Genomic DNA, 16,529 nt, shown 5'->3' on the forward strand with positions numbered 1-16,529 from the left:
CCTGGGCACAGTGACAGGTCTACCATGCTCATGCAGCAGTCGGCATGCCAACATGACCTAAGGTGAAGGGCCAGCAAGGTCGGCCGGGAGAAGATGAACACAGGAAGGGCACACCCACGACCCCAGGACTCGAGTGAGCATGAAGTGAGCCAGCAGAGACCGAGGGTGGTCAGCACAGGTGAGAGGGAAGAGCAGGAATGCCACAGACGCCAGGGCCAAGCTCACGTCCAGGAGGGAGCCAGGGGTCAACCATATTGGTATGTCAGCTGTGATTTTTGAATTAGGATGGCCCAGTGGTGTGTGGGCATGAGCAGCACAATTTGAGGGCCTGGAAAAGAGTGGTCCACTGGCATGGGGGCAGAGAGAGGGGAGGAAGATGGATGGGCATAGGCTGGAGGGCTTCCAGAGATCTGAGACCCCGCAGCATGCTGTGAACTGCTGATGTGACCCATGTAGCAGCATGGAAGAGGCACAGGGCAGCCACCAGATGCTGGACCTGTCCACTTAGTGGTATGAACACTGTCAGAATCCAAATGGAGTCACTGGTATTAAAATCCCTGACATATAGACAGTGGAAGGCCAAGAAGGGAGGGTTCTTGTGCACACGCTTGATAGCAAGAACAATCACAAGAGATGGCAGAAACCACAGCCTTGCACAAAGACTGTCACAACTCACACTTCTGGGAGGACATCTGCCCAGGAGCTGCCTGTCCAGCCTCAGACTGGCACATCCTTCCTGGCGATTGTTGTAGCCAAGGATCATTGACTCAGAACAATGATGTAATCCGTTTATCTTTTGAAAACCTTTGTCTTCCTTTACCCTCCTTGACCCACATCCAATTTACGATGGCACATATATTTGATTGCAATGAACGCTCCCGAATAAATCTCATTTTGTTTTAGAGTCTCTCTCTGTTATTTACGTTGACAGTGGGAAAATCCCAGACTGCAAATCCTTCCTCAGCCAAGGGCAAAGGTGTCCTCCAGGGAGGGTGGCTGGTGGTCAGAGAAGGAGAAGTCCTGGAGTGGTGAGCACCTGTGCAGAGCCGGAGGGCCTGGCGCTCAGCGTGGGCGTGCCTGGGGCCCGAGGGATGCCAGGGGATGGGAATGAGGCATTCTCTAGTTTTCCCCCTAATGCCCCTCTCTAATTTTGGCGCAGGTTCACTGCAAGCGAGGAATCAGTCCTGGGGGCCATCTGGGTGAGTGCAGGGGGGCAGGGAGAGGTGAGGGAGTGGGTACACAGGAAGAAGAGCTGTGCACGTGCATGTTCGTGCATGCAGATGGGTGTGTGTGCGTGCCAATGTATGCGTTTGTGTGTGGGTCTTCGCATGTGTGGCTGGGGGGGTGGTGGCTAGTGAAGGCATGGGAGCAGCATGGGTTGCAGGTTTCCATGAGGCCCCACAGAAGTGAAACTGGAGGAGAGGAGGTGGTGGGGAGGGCAAGGTGCCTGGATTTGAGCTTGGTGTGGTCATTGGTGATGAGAAAATCCAGGCTATGCCCAGAGCAGTGGATGCTGTGGGAGGTCCAGGCTACAGCCCTTGGGTTTTGGAGGCTCTGGTAATGAGCCTGGGGTACAGGAGACAGGAGAACTGGGAGGGGCTGAACCTGCGGTGGGTGCATGGGAAAGCAGAGGTGGCTGCCTGCAAGAAGGGCAGAGGTCAATGGCCAGGCATGGCAGGAGCTGGCTGGTGAGGAAAGGACGAGCAGGGGGCAGGGAGGGCACAGGGGGGTGGGGATGCCACCTTGGCAGGCTGTGAGGGGCAGCCTGTGGGGAGAGGTGAGGAGGCAATGCCCCTTCTCAGCAAGCACCTTCCGAGCACCAGTGACACCCCCAAATTTGGTTTCTATTAAGGGTGCCCTTGGCATGTGCTGATTCTATTCAAAAACAAGAGACTACATACATCAGCCAGCTCTGGCTGCCGCAATGAAATACCGCAGACGGGAAGCTGTAGTGACGACTTTCACTTCTTACGGTTCTGGGGCTGGAAGTCCAAGATCAAGTTCCAGCAGCGTCGGTTTCTGGTGCGGGGTTTGTGGCTGGCTGGGGTGGTTTCCCGCGGCGCACTCCTACAGCGGCTTCTTTTGCACATGTGAGGGTGGGGCGAGCACTGACCTCTTTCTATTAAACACCAAGCCTATTGCACGACTTCATATTAATTATCCCCGACAGCCCAGCTCCGAATAATCACATGGGGGTTAGGGCTTCAACCCATGCATTCTGAGGGTGGCACAATTCAGTCTGCCGCAGGCACCTCCTGAATAAAGTAGACATTTTGCTGGAGTCAGGCTCAGTGGCAGCTGTGAGGAAGAGCCCTGGAGGTGCTGAGCCCCAGCCTGCATCACCATCCCTCGGCCCCGCCCCGCCAGCGGGTGTGTTCCTAAACAGAAAATGCCCCTTTGGACTCCACTGGGCACTGCCTTGGCGGTTTACTCAGAAGCTGGAGGCTGGCCTTGCTGGGGCCAATTGCCAGGGCCCCGGCCACCCCCACTCTGTGTCCAGAAAACCCCCGGAGCGGCTGCTCCGTCTGCACGGTGGCCACGGGCCACACGGGGCTGCTGAGCGCTGGAAACGCGGCCTGTGAGCAGCCGCCAGAGGCAGGTGCCCGTGCACGGTCTCCCTGTGAAGGAATCTCACGGATCAGGTCCGACGCCAGTTACACGTTGAATGATGTATCTATGGGGTCGAATCAAACGTACTGTTAACTAGGGAACTTTGGCTGTTACCTGTTACCTTGAAAAAAACGTAGCTACTAGGAGATTGAAGATGACAAACGTGGTTCTCCTTCCGGCTACGGGCCGGCCCCGCCCCCGCCCCTCCTGCGCACGGATCAGCGCTGCTGCCCCCGGCTGTGCGCTCCCGGACCCCGCCAGCCCCTCTCCACGCGGACCCCGGGCCGCCCCTCCCCTCCGCCCCCCTCCCCTCCCCTCCCCTCCGCCCCCTCCCCTCCGCCCCCCTCCCCTCCCCTCCCCTCCGCCCTCTCCCCACCGTCCCCCTCCCCTCCGCCCCCTCCCCACCGTCCCCGGCCCCCCGACACCGCCCCCCACGAGTGAAGCCGCGGCTCCGGAGCCGGCCGCTCGCGCCGGAGGCCGCACAATTCACGACCCGACTGCGCCGAGGGCCGGGCGCGGTCCCTGCCGGCGCGAGTGCCGCCGCGCCGGTGAGCTCCCCTCCCCGGCCCGCCAGGCGCGCGGTTGGACCATGGGGGCTGCACCCTCGTGGGGATGGGAAGCGCCCTCGGAGCCGCAAGGGAGCGCACGAGCCGCAGGCGCCCGGAGCACATGGCCCCTTTAAGAGGCGCCGCCGGAGCGAGGCCGTGACGTCATAGGCGCGCGAAGGGCGGAGTCTGTGCGCAGCCGCGGCGCTGGGGGCGGGGCGGGGGCGCGGCGTTCCTGCGAGCCTGACTGACTGGAGCGCGGTCGAGGAGCGGCCAGTAGCAGGCCGCCGGACGCAGGAGCCCCTCAGTAGGCCACGCCCCAACGGGAGGCCCCGCCCCGGAGCGGGCCACGCCTCCAAGACGGCCCGAGTTTCCACGCAGGCCCCGCCCCACTCCGTTTAGACCTAGGCCCAGCCCAGCCCCGCCCCGCAAAGCTCTGTCCCTGCGAGAACCCTCCCGCACAGGCCCCGCCCCGAGCAGGCTCCGCCCCGCGCAGGCCCCGCCCCGCGCAGGCTCCGCCCCGCGCAGGCCCCGCCCCGCGCAGGCCCCGCCCCGGGCTCGGCTCCGCGGGGCGGGACTTGCCCTCAGCCGGAGTCGGCGGCGGCGGCTGCGGGAACTTTCCCGGCGGATCTAATGGCTGCGCGCGGGCCGCTGTGAGGCGCGGCGGCGAGCGACGGGCGCGGGGCCGCGGAGCAGCGAGACAGCGAGCGAGCGAGCGCGAGGCCGGAGCCCCGGCCAGGCCCGGCCGACCCGCCGAGCCCGCGATGCGTCCCGGGGCCGGCCCCCGGCGCAGCTGACGCCCCGCGGCCCCGCGGAGACCCCGGCCGGCCGGTCCCGGAGGAAGCGGCCGCCGCCGCCGCCCAGCCCAGCGCCCGCGCCGCCCGGGCACCATGGCGGGGAAGGCGGCCGCCCCGGGCACCGCGGTGCTGCTGGTCACGGCCAACGTGGGCTCGCTCTTCGACGACGTAAGTGCCCCGCGCCGGCGGCAGGCCGCGACCCCGAGCCCGAGCCCGGGACCCCCGACCCTGACCCTGGGGCCCCGAACTCCCAGCCCTGGACCCCGGACCGTGAACCTCCAGACCCCGAGGCCCCAGACTCTGATCCCTGGAGCCGGGACCCCAGACTCCTGTCCGGATCCCCAAGTCTGGGAGCCCAGACCCCCTGTCTTGATTCCCCAAGCCGGAGACCTGAAGACCTGGACCCTGAACCCCAGAACCCTGGACTCCAGACTCCAGCAGCTGACCCTTGACCCTGGGACCTCTGAACTCCTGTCTCCAAATCCTGACCTGGAAACTCCAATATTAAAACCCTGTCCTAACCCCTGGTAACAGTCCCTGGAACCCAAACCCCAGAAACCGCGTCTGTGCGCACCAAATGCAGCCCTAGCCCTGATTTCAGAATCCCCAGAACCCTGGCCCTGGAGAGCCCAGCCCCAGCCCCAGCCTGAGTCCCAGATCCCTGGTCACTGGAACCACACATCCTTTCTGCAGAAGCCTGCTTATGGAACCAGCTCTCAAACCTCTGTCTCTGGTCCCTGAACACTGGGCCCCAAATCCTGAAACATAACCATAAACCCTAACCCAGGAACTTCTGACACTGGACTGTAGCCCCAGCATCCTGTCCCTGTTCCCCAAACCCTGAATCCCAGCCTTCAAACTGTGGTCTTTTGCACCCAGAGCCAATATAGGCTGACTCTGAATCCTGAATTTCAACCTCAGGCCCCAGCTTGTGGCCCTGAGCCTGTGTCCCCGACCCCTGAACCTGGAACCCTGGTTCCAGAGTCAGGCCCCAAACCTGATTCTGAACCCTGCCCTTGACTCTGGTTGCTTGATCCTATCATCGGTCCCTTCCTCCGACAAGCTCCTGCCCCTGAATCCTGTATCCTGCTCTTGAAGCCTGGGCCTTGAGCCTGCTTCCCAAGCCCCAGCCTGTGACTCCCGTCCCGGGCCCCTGTCCTCTGACCCTAGGCCCTTCACTCTGGCCGTCACCCCCAGGTCCTGGATGCCTGGTGCCGGCCTCACTGTCTGTCCCTGCAGGGCCAGAGGGTAGGATGCCCTCATTTAACCCTGTAACTTAGTATCTCTTTCGTTCTTAAATAAGGGAAGTCTGTTGAAAGCCCTGTAGGACTCTATGTTTCTTGTTTATTAAAGAAAAAGATGCTGAGAAGCTCCTCAGGGCCAGAAAGGGAATACTGACTGCCTATGGCCTTTACCTTCCAGGGCCACTCCCACCCAAGCCTCAGTCCCACCCAGGATCCCGGGGCGGCCCCATCTCTGGAGAGACCAGGGAGCGAGGGCCAGGGTGCAGTGGGAGCTCCCCGGAGACAGGCCAGGCTGACCTAGTTCGGCGTTTCAGCCATGGTGCCACCCTGCTGTTCGTACTCGTGCTGCCAACCCAAATAAAGCAGAGTGCGGCTCCAAGTGGCCCAGATGGAGGCTGTGGAGCCGGGGCGCTCCCTCCCTCCCTGCTAGGTGAACGGTGGGGCGCCGTACCAGCTTTATGATGGATGTGTGCCACTGTTGCACGCATGGGTTCCATTTCAGGAGGAGGTCTTGTGTCTTTGCTGGCAGCAGGCATGGGTGAAGTGTTTGATGAAGCTGAGTTCACACTTAGGCTAGGTTTGGTTTTTATTAACAAAAGGTGCTGTTTTTGTGTTCTTCGTGTGTATTACACTGGCCTGCTGGGGATGAGCTGCTTTCCCTCACACTTCAACTAGGTTTATGTTTGATCGTTTTTTACAAAAGTGCCTGGCATGGGTGTGTGTCTGTATATTTGGCATTCTATTCTAGGCTTTCCAGTAACGTATCACTATAACATGGTTTTGTTCGGATGATTCAGACCTGCTCGCTGTGGCTTCAGAGCTTCAGAAATGTCAGGAACATTAAGCATGGTGGGGCGTTTTAGTCTCAAACGGAGAATAGTTTTGCTGTGCAGGCATTCTTTCCAGTAATCTTTGATTCTGAGTTCTAGCATTTTTGTTGTGTTTCGACTTTATACACATATTTCTCCCGGTTGATATTAAATTGGGTAACTTAATTCACTTTTGTTTAGCAACATATTGTCTCTGAATTTTCATTTTTCTTAAAGGTTATGTGGAATTTTGCATTATGTTTATGTTTAGAAGGAACATTTGTTTCGGTAAACAGTACATAGGTTAATTCTGAAAGGTGTGTTGTGATGTAAGAGCTGAATGGAAACGTATCTGTCCGTAACCAACAGATTTCTTAATGTGTGCAGCTCAGTTCCCAGGGGCCAGACCAGCCCCTTTCAGGGGAGACCGGCCAGTCACTCACATTCCCAGGCCCCCTTCCTGGGTTGAGGTTCGGGGTGTGGCACGTGCTGGCTGGAAGCCTGTCCAGTGGGAGGGAACTTGTGAGTGAAGGAGGCTTTGGTCCCTGCTTGGCCCTGGATTTCAGGGGACCCTGTTGGTGGTGGTTTGCCTCCGTGCAGCCCGTCCCGTGCTGGTGAACGCACCCTGCAGGCCGTGCTCAGGCTGTAAAGGAATCTTTCCTGCCCAGACTCGTCCTGTCGGCAGCCAGGCTCGTCTGTGAGCAGTGCTGGAGCCGGTCCCGTTCCGAAGAGGCAGATGTTTGAATCTGACGCAGAGATGCTGCCTGCGGTGGACTCTGTTTTTCTTTTGTGCACAAGTAGAGGCGGTTTGCTTTTGGTTTTGCAGTTTATAAAGTCTCACCTCATAAACCCCTTCTCCCCCCTCTCTCTTTTTTTTTTTTTTTTCCCCAGACAGGGTCTCATTCTGTCACCCAGGCTGGTGTAGTGCAGTGGTGTGATCATGGCTCACTGCAGCCTTGACCTCCCAGGCTCAGGTAAACCTTGGTGTCCCGAGTCGCTGGGACCACAGGTTATGTGCCACCATGCCTGGATAATTTTTGTGATTTTTGCAGAGACCAGGTTTTGCCATGTTGTCCAGGCTGGTCTCGAACTCCTGGGCCCAAGCAATCCACCTGCCTTGGCCTCCCACAATGCTGGGATTACAAGTGTGAGTCACGGTCCCAGTACAGAGGTGACCCCTCCCACAGTGCTGGGATTACAGGTGTGAGTCATGGTCCCTGCCCAGAGGTAACCCCTCCCACAGTGCTGGGATTACAGGTGTGAGTCACTGTCCTGGCACAGAGGTGACCCCTCTGGAAGCGCTGTGTGCATAAACTTCAGCTGTGTTTTGTAGCATCCTGGGATCCACCCGGAGTCCTGCCCGGCCGCGTTTTCTCATCACTACTCCATCTGCACGGTGCCAGAGTGGCTGTGCTGTGGGCTTCGAGGCTGTCCCCACTGGGGTTTCTTCTGACCCTGTGCAGACAGTGTTGCTGTAAATGCTTTACAGTGTACCAGTCCCCAATCCCTTTTCCCTGAAAGAGTTCTTGTTTATGTTGGTTATAACTACCAGTATTTCTCATATTGGGAGCTGAGACTGCACGAGAATACGCAGCTCACTGCGCTAGCTGGCAGAGGATGACATCATCCCCCGTCGCAGGCACCCCTCAGGTGTTCACTGCTGTTCTTCCGTAGGACAGAATGAGAACAGAAAGAGGAGGCGTTCCGTAGGATTCGGGAAATAGTTTTGACCCAGTCAACCTGTGAAAAGCCGTCCGCAGCCCAGTTTTCCCTCCCCAAACCATCATGGGCATCCCTGTCTCTGGCCAGATGCCTGGGCCTGGAGGTGGCTGGGGTGGCTGGGACTTTTCCAGGCTTATGATAGGGACTGCCAGACCTCCCTCAATGAACCCTGCAGCTGGCCTTTCATTCCTGTATTGGACTCTGCTGTCACTGCTCACTGGAAAGAGGTGGCCAGGGGTCCATACCGAGTTGTCTTGCTTTGATGTGGCTGGTTTTTGATAAGTGAGTTTTCTGGTTTTTGGCTCCTTCCACTTTTATGAGAAGGGAACTGAGGTGCGTTCCTGCCAGCTGTGGCGTCAGCTCCTGCATGGTCAGGCTGCTGCCTGGTCCCCACAGCAGAGCCCGCTGGCCGCATCTGCCTGGCAGCCCTTCCTGCTCTTGTTCACAGCTAAGTCCGTTCTAAGCTGGTTCGCCTTTGTGCTTAGTCAGCTCCCGGGCAGTCCTGCCCCTCTGCCCAGACCCAGGGTTGCAGAGTAGCTGTGAGGGCGGGCTGGGCAAGGGCTGGCTAGCAGGGAGCCAAGAGCCTTGTGGGCAGCAGGTGTCGATGAGCCTGGAAGACTGTGGAGGAGGCGGAGCTGCTTTGGGTGTAGAGTCGGCGGTGGGCAGCAGGGATGCCGGCGCCTCTCTCCGGTGGCATCAGCTTTGCCCTCTTTGCCACGTGGTTCCTGGCAACATCCAAGGGACTGCACTCTCTCCCACCTTGAAAGCTCTGAGCTCCATGTTCCCTCCAGCCACCGTGGGGGATTCTGACTCCCTTCTGTGGCAGCCCTCATGTGAGGCGTCTCCCCTCCGTGTCCCTCTCCAGGCCTCTGCCCAGCACTGCTGCACGCAGGGCCTGGGGCTGGGTGCAGGCAGTGCCTGAACTCTGTGCTCCCTGTCTGGGTCCTTCTTCTTCAGGGACGTTTTACTTGTTAATGGTTGTGCTGGGACAGGATTCACACACCATGCCCCTCACTCATTTCTTTTTTTCTTTTCTTTTTGGTTTTGAGACAGGATCTCATTCTGTCGCCCAGGCTGGAGTGCAGTGGCTCACTGCAGCCTTGAATTCCTGGGCTGAAGTGATCTGAAGCCATCTTCCTGCCTCAGCCTTTCAGGTAGCTGAGATCACAGGTGCACGCTACCACACCCAGCTGATTTTTACATTTTTCGTAGAGATGAGGTCTTGCTATGTTGCCCAGACTGGGCTCAAACTCCTGGGTTCAAGCGATGCTCTCACCTCTGCCCCCTGGAGTGTTGGAATCACAGGTGTGAGCCCTCACGCCCGGTCCTTTCACCCATGTGAGGTGTACAATTCACTGGTTTTTCAAGACATTCACAGGGTGTGCGACTGTCACCACAGTCAATTTTAGAACATTTTTAATCACCTCAAAAAGAAGCTGCATTACCACCCAAGCCCCCTGTCCCCCAATCCCCCACCCCCTGCAGTCAGTTTTCATCTCTGGGTTTGCCTGTTCTGGGCATTTCACCTGCCTGTAATCGGACAACAGCTGCCCTTTGCACGGCTACTTTCACCGAGCATATTTTAAAAGTGTGTCCATGTTGCAGCATGTGTCAGTCCTTCATTTCTCTTCTTTTCTTTCTTTTTTTTTAAAATTATAGAGACAGGCTCTTGCTCTGTCACGCAGACTGGAGTATAATGATGTGATCGTAGCTCACTGTAGCCGTGACCTCCTGGCTTCCAGTGACCCTCCTGACTTAGCTTCTAGGATAACTGGGACTGTAGGCCTGTGCCACTCTGCTCAGCTCTTTTTTTTTAAACTTTTTGTGGAGATGGGGGTCTTACTGTGTTGCCTAGGCCAGTCTCAAAGTCCTGGCCTCAAGTGATCCCCTGGCCTTGGCCTCCCAAAATGCTGGGCTTATAGGCGTGAGCCACAGTGCCAAGACTCTTTATTCCTGTTCATGGCTGAGTAATATTCCATTGTGTGGATACTCCAAGGTTTGTTTCTGTGTTCGTTAGCTGGTGGATGTTGGGGTGTTTCCACTCTCTGGTTCCGGTGAGCAGTGGATGTTGGGGTGTTTTCACTCTGGTTCTGGTGAGCACTGGATGTTGGGGTGTTTCTACTCTCTGGTTCCGGTGAGTAGTGGATGTTGGGGTGTTTCCACTCTCTGGTTCCGGTGAGCAGTGGATGTTGGGGTGTTTTCACTCTGGTTCCGGTGAGCACTGGATGTTGGGGTGTTTCTACTCTCTGGTTCCGGTGAGTAGTGGATGTTGGGGTGTTTCCACTCTCTGGTTCTGGTGAGTAGTGGATGTTGGGGTGTTTCCACTCTCTGGTTCCGGTGAGCACTGGATGTTGGGGTGTTTCTACTCTCTGGTTCCTGTGGTCCTGCGTCTTCTGCTGGTGCCCTCCCTGCCCCTGTGCAGCAGTGGGCGTGGCTGGAGGTGTCTAGCAGTCTTTTTTTCTTTGTTTTTTTGCATTGCTGTCTCTGACCCAAGATCTCAGTGCACTTTCTCTGGGGGAATTATGACATGTTTGCCAGGGCTCATACGGTGCAGGGTCGTCTATCTCCTGGGCAGGGAGGGTTAAATACGGCCGTGGTTCCAGCCCGGGCTGCAGGGTGCAGGAGTTGCCTCTGCTACCTCAGGAAACTGCGTCTGGATCTTGAACACCTCCTGGCCTTCCCCAGCATCAGTCCAGGTCTGCCCTCGAGTTTTAGACTTTTGAAATCAACCTGGCAGTTCTCGGTTTCTGAGCTCTCCGGGACCCTCCCCCTGGCCCTGGCGTTTGGGATGCAGCAGGCTGTGCTCCTCGGATGGTTACTGATTCCGCCTTTGCCAACAGCCGTGTTCTCTCTGCTCACAAACTTTCATCCCCCGTTTATTTCCTGTTTTTATCACTCTCTAGAGTTGCCGAGGAGAGAGTTTAGATCACCCGGGTTGGGGATGGGGGTGGATGTTCTTTGGTTTGAAATAGTAATGATGCCTCGCGTTTTGAAGTTAGCGCCCAGGTGGACCTGTTGGGCAGTGCCGTGAGAATGTCCGCATGCAGGCGTGGTCACATCTGTCCCCGTCACCCACCCTGCTCTGCAGCCCCACCGAGGGCGCCTGTCGGTGTGGAGGTGTGAGGCAGGTGGAGCAGGGCGGAGGGTCCTGCTCAGCCCCTGGATGCGGTGCTCGGTGGGGCCTGATTTTGGGGGAAGAGGCCGGTACTGGGGTGTTTCTGTGGAAACTTGTTGGGTCTGACTCAGAAGTTATAGAAATCTGGATCTGGTCCTGCCCGCGAAACCCCCATGAAATATCAAATTTAGAGCCCCTCTGTCCAGGGGCTGGAGGGGCATTTGGAAGGCTTTGACCAGATAGGGGCAGCTGAGGGGACTGCTTGGGGCAAGAGGGGGCAGTTCTCTCTGAGCTGAGGGACAGCCTGGAGGGGGGGCTTCCACCTGGGAATGGGGTCCAGGTGGGGGAAGGTGGACATCTCTCCACTTGCCACTCTGTGCCCCCACTGTTCCTGAGAGGGTGTTCCCGCTGTTTACTGGGCAGGTCCTTCTGATGTGCGTACACTCCAGTGAAATACTTGTGGGAGCCCTGGGGGAAGAGGGGTGCGGAGCAGGCAGGCTATGCCCATGCGGACCTGCAAGTGGCTTCTGTTGCTCACGTCCATTAACTGGGACACTTGGGAATCCCAGAGCCCCGTGGGAACCAGAAGCTGGGCTCAGAGGCTCTGGGGCCTCAGCCCCTGCCTTGCCAGGCCTGGCTGATGCCACCATGGGCTCCGATCTGGCCTCCTTCAAGCTTTTCCTGCCCTGTGGAGCCACCCCTGTGGCCCCCGGCTGGTGGGGGAGACCCCTGCGTGCCTTGCTGAGCTTCTTATCCAGAGTGCAGGAAGGGAGCTCTGAGCGCCGGCTCCCTCTCCAGGCCCGGCTTTTAGGAAGGCCGACTGCCTCGCTCACGGTAGCCGCCTCCCCTGGAGCGTGGATGGTGTCTGCACTGTGTCCCCCGTTTAGGCTCTGAAGTTCAAGCTGTGTCTGGAGACACGGAGTGGCTCTGGAGGAGCGTCCACCAGGTCCCGCCTGTGCGCGGGGCCAGCAGCACTGTTGTGTGGGGTGAGTGGCTGAGGCGTCTGGGGGTGTCCTGCCAGCAGCACCGTTGTGTGGGCCTGTGTGGGGTGAGTGGCTGAGGCGTCGGGGGTGTCCTGCCAGCAGCACCGTTGTGTGGGCCTGTGTGGGGTGAGTGGCTGAGGCGTCGGGGGTGTCCTGCCAGCAGCACCGTTGTGTGGGCCTGTGTGGGGTGAGTGGCTGAGGCGTCGGGGGTGTCCTGCCAGCAGCACCGTTGTGTGGGCCTGTGTGGGGTGAGTGGCTGAGGCGTCGGGGGTGTCCTGCCAGCAGCACCGTTGTGTGGGCCTGTGTGGGGTGAGTGGCTGAGGCGTCTGGGGGTGTCCTGCCAGCAGCACCGTTGTGTGGGCCTGTGTGGGGTGAGTGGCTGAGGCGTCGGGGGTGTCCTGCCGGCAGCACCGTTGTGTGGGCATGTGTGGGGTGAGTGGCTGAGGCGTCTGGGGTGTCCTGGAGTCTCAGCTCTCGGCCGGGTCCTGTCATGTACTCATGTGACCGAGGATGCTCAGGAGGATGCAGGAGCTGGCAGTCGTCCTGGGTAGGCTGTGGATGGACACCACTTTGGGGCGGGTCTGGGGTGTGTTGCTCCCAGCCCGTGGGCGTCTTGGTGTTCACACAGAAGTGGCTTCCTGGCCGTGTGCTTTGCTCCGAGTGTCAGGAAGGCACTCTGTTGCCCCTCCAGACGCAGAAGATGCCACTTTTGGCTTTTTCCTGTTGTGAGTGAGAACAGCTCCGTTTCCAGGAGCAGGGCCTTAGGATCAGCCTGCTACTTGAACCCTGACCTGCTGGTGGGTCTCAGTGACCTCGAGCCGGTGGTCTTCTTGGCCCTTCTCTCTGACAGGAGCCTGAGACGCCTCTTCAGGGCTCGCTGGGGGCCAGCCGGTTCATGTGTCTGGGGGGCCGTGCTCCGTCTTATGTGTCTTGGAAGGTGGGTGGGGGCTTCGCAGGGCTGCCTTGGCTGCTGGGACAGCTTTCCCCAGCCCCTCCCCTGCCTCCTTCCCACTCGGAATTGTCCCAGGTATCTCTGCGGGGCGGTGGGGGAGGGTCCCAGGGCTGTGGCCTGTCCCCTTTTCCCCATGTGGCCACTTTTCCCCGTGGCCCTTCCCTTGCTTCCACCTGGGCCTGCCTCTGGTTTTGGGGGCGCCAGGGCTGCACTCTGGCTGGGGTGGACTCTGTTTCCTGCTCTTCTGGCCCTGGTTAGCAGGCTGAAAGCCTTCCCTTCTGCCCCCTCCCCTTTTGGGGCCCTGGGTGACGGTCCAGGGGCCAGAGGAGGTGGACGAGCCGGAGATGGCTTTGGCCCAAGTCTCTGTGGAGGGGAAATCCCGCCTTCAGTGCCAAGTGTGAGGCCGCATTCTGGGTCCACGTGGATGCGGGCTGGGCCTCTCCTCTAATTGCACGCTTGGCCTTGGGTGGGATTTCACCTGTCAGCTGGTTGGTGCCGAGTGAGTCGGGGCCTCTCCTCTCATGGCAGGTGGGGCCTTGGGTGGGGTTTCACCCATCAGCCTGTCTGTGCCAAGTGAGCAGGAATCCCACCTTGCGTGGCTGTTATATGGTTTCTGGACTGTCAGCCTTCAGGCTGAGTGAGGTGTCACTGCCTTCTGTCTCTCCCTCCTCTTCCTGGTGTCAGGTGCTCCTGGGGGCCTCTAGGTAACAGCCTGGCCTTTCCCTTCTGTCCTGGACGCGTGGCCCCGGCTGAGCAGTGCACTTGGCTGCCGGGGTGGTGTGAGGTCCTGTGAGCCCGGGCCCAGTTGCCTGTGGTGAATGTAAGTGGGAGGGCGTGCCCACCTCTGCCCACCTGCCTGGCATCTGGGCCTCCCAGGAGTCTGGGCACCTGCACTCTCACCATCGTCCTGGGCTGACCTCCCCTCTCCTCTTTCTCCACCCAGGTGCCCGTGGCCTGAATAGGACTTGGTTTTTCCTGTCTTCCCACCTCAGCTTAAAGGTTCTTTTTTCAAGGGGTTCCTCCTGGAAGCCTCGCCTGGGCAGGCAGGATTTACCTCCTCCTTTAATGGACAGCCCAGGCGCCCCCAGCCCTCTGACGCGTTCTCCATGACTGCCTCTTCCCCACCGAGCCAGTCCCGAGCTCCCTGCCCGTTGTACCACGTTTCACCATGACCGTGGCGTCACACTCCGGTGTGTCGGCCTGGAGCAGCAGTGTCTGGGGGCGCCGTGGTGTCTGTATTAGGGCTCCGCTTGAATGAGTGTGGACTGGGTTGGGCCGATGCAGCTGTGGGGGAGTTGGAGGAGCTGTGGATCTGGTAGTCCCTGGACTGTGGCTGTGCTTGGGAGGTCAGTGGGGCCAGGTGAGGGGGTGCTGAAGTCGACAAAGGCCAGACCAGGCCTCTGCTGCCGGTTGCCGGAGGCCCTGTGGTCAGTGACCCCGGAGTCGGCTCTGCTTCTGCCTCGTGGCCCCGGCAAAGAGGGGGAGGCCCGGGGATGTCTAGATCTGCTCGGCTTTTGTGTTTTCCCTTTGAACAGTGTTATTTACCTGGGATTTGAATAGCGTGCAGTTCAGCCAACGTGAGTACGGTTCACTGACTTTTAGAAAATATTGGCAGTGTGTAGCCATTACCACAGCTCAGTTTTGAGACACCTCCCTCCTCAGTCCCTGCCCTGGCCAGGGCCACAGCTGCCTTCTGTCCCGACAGTTTCGCTTGCACCAAGGGCGCTGTTTCATGAATCATAGAAGGTGTTGTTTTTGTGTGTTTGGCTTCTTTGACTTAGGGTAACCCAATGTTTCAAGGTTTGTATTGATATGCTTGGCATATCAGCAGTTTACCTGGCTTTTTTTTTTTTTTTTTTTTTATGAGATAGGGACTCACTTTTACCAAGCCTGGAGTGCAGTGGCACATCACAGCTCACTGTAGCCTCAGACTTCTTCCTGCTTCAACCTCCTGCGTAGCTGGGACCACAGGTGCGGCCGCCACGCCAGGCTTTTAACATTTCTTGTAGGGATGGGGTCTCGCCGTGTTACCCAGGCTGGTCTCAAATTTCTGGCCTCAAGTGATCCTCCTACCTTGGCCTCCCAAAGCAATGGGATGACAGGCTCAGCCACCATGCCTGGGCGTGTTTGCCTGCTTCGTGGCTGAGCAGTGTCCCCTGCATGGAGGCATCATTTGTGTCTCCAGTCCCCAACAGATAGACGTCAGGGCTGTCATGGCTGCGTGCTGTGTGTGCATGGGCACATGCCTGTGTGGACAAGGGTGTCACTGCTCCCCGGCTGGCCGAGTGGCCACTATGTGGCTGTCTTTTGGGAGCTGCTCAGTTCTTCCCATAGTTGCTGTCCCATTCATGTCCCCTCGAGTGGTGTGGCAGGACCCTGGCTCTTCTGCGTCATGCCAGTGACGGCGGCATTTGTCTTTCAGATGATGGGTGTGTGGTGGCCTTTTGCGGTTTAAAGTGCATTTCTGGCCGTACTCCTAAATAACAATTCCCCACAGGGATGGTTATTGTGCCATGTTGATAATGGCTTTGACAGCTGGATGACTGTGTTGGTGGGCTTCCCTGTGCCCACCCCTCCTGGAGGGCCTGTGGGATACCAGGCCTCTGCCAGGAGGATCCTGTTGGCCTGGCAGGCGGCAGGTGTGATGAGCATGGTGAGCGCGGGTGAAGCAGGAGCAGACAGGTGTGTGTCCTGGAGCTCGGCAGCCGCAGGGCGGGAGCAGGGGTTTCCGTGAGGCTCTGTGACCGGGGTCAGGGCCACCCAGCCCAGCCCGGGTTCATGCTGTCCTATCCTCTGTGCCTGGTCTGAATGATGGGGGTGGTGTGTCTTTGTTACAGGATTGGTGTGGCAGCTGGGTCCCTATGCCTTAGAGGATGGTATCAGTCCCGAGTTATAACCAGGCATTAGGGGACAGGGTGAGCCTTGAGTTATTAGTATGTCTGGGGGAGAGCAGAGAGAACGTAGGAGACCGCGTTGCACTGTTTCGGGTCAGAGCGGTCCCGAAGGTTAACTCCCTTCTCCCCGCCTCCGGGGTGTGGGATGTGGAGGGGCTGCTCTGGGGCCTGTCTCAGGCTGCTGGCCTCTTGTCCCTGTCCTCTGCAGCGACCTCTCTCTCCTGGGTGTCGGGGGTCTTTTGGAGTCCAGGTGCAGGTTTCGGCAGCACCTCTGAGGGTTCTGCATAGCTGGTGCCACCGTTGTTGTTCTGAGTGCACCTCGCTGCCCTTGGAGCAGCACCTGTGAGAGGAGGAAAGCGACACCCTTGGGCTGAGCATTTCCAAGAACCGGCCACCGTGTTCCTTATGTGCCGAGAGGGCCTGGCTGCGAGCCACATGGGACCAACCTTCTGAATGTGCGTAGCCAGATGGGCGTCCTGGTCTGGGCTCACCGGCCGCGGGACGTCCACTGTGGACAGCTGGGGGTGGGGCGTCTAGCTATTTCAGTATGAACAGAAGCGTAAACACACATTTGGTCCTGTTTCTCCCCAGAGGGGAACAGGTAAGATGGTGGAGGTGGCAGCTGCCAGGGTCTGAGAGGCCGTGGTCACTGACCTCACCTCCTGCTGCCTCTTAGATCCTGGCACTGCAGGGGCTGCTGTCCCTTTGCCCACTAACTGGCCCCTATGGTGTATGGCCTTCAGGATGGTCATTGGGTGTGTGGCTCTCTAGGGTGGACCTGACCATCCCTGGGTGTCAGTGGGCCAAGTGGTAGGAACTCTGCAGCCCACCTGGAAGGGGTCCACCTGGAAGGGGCTG

At 58.8% G+C, this 16,529-nt stretch overlaps 1 protein-coding gene and 1 long non-coding RNA gene across 2 annotated transcripts in view; one reads left to right on the forward strand and one right to left on the reverse strand.

The window, feature by feature from the left end:
* Positions 1-840: 840 nt before the first annotated feature.
* LOC120362534 (uncharacterized) lies at positions 841-2,869 on the reverse strand. The gene is made up of 2 exons (XR_005578407.2): positions 1,902-2,869; positions 841-1,036 (listed from the first exon to the last, which is right to left on the reverse strand). It is a non-coding gene; the product is annotated as an uncharacterized LOC120362534 (long non-coding RNA).
* Positions 2,870-3,720: 851 nt separating this feature from the next.
* INPP5A (inositol polyphosphate-5-phosphatase A) overlaps positions 3,721-16,529 on the forward strand; it is a 220,314-nt gene continuing 207,505 nt past the window's right edge. The window contains exon 1 of the mRNA XM_003922080.4: positions 3,721-4,120. Coding sequence (XP_003922129.2) covers positions 4,046-4,120 — 75 coding nt within the window. The 5' untranslated portion in view covers positions 3,721-4,045. The remainder of the gene's footprint in view (positions 4,121-16,529) is intronic.

This window comes from Saimiri boliviensis, chromosome 12 (assembly GCF_048565385.1).
Source record: "Saimiri boliviensis isolate mSaiBol1 chromosome 12, mSaiBol1.pri, whole genome shotgun sequence".
Taxonomy (NCBI): Eukaryota; Metazoa; Chordata; class Mammalia; order Primates; family Cebidae; genus Saimiri; species Saimiri boliviensis.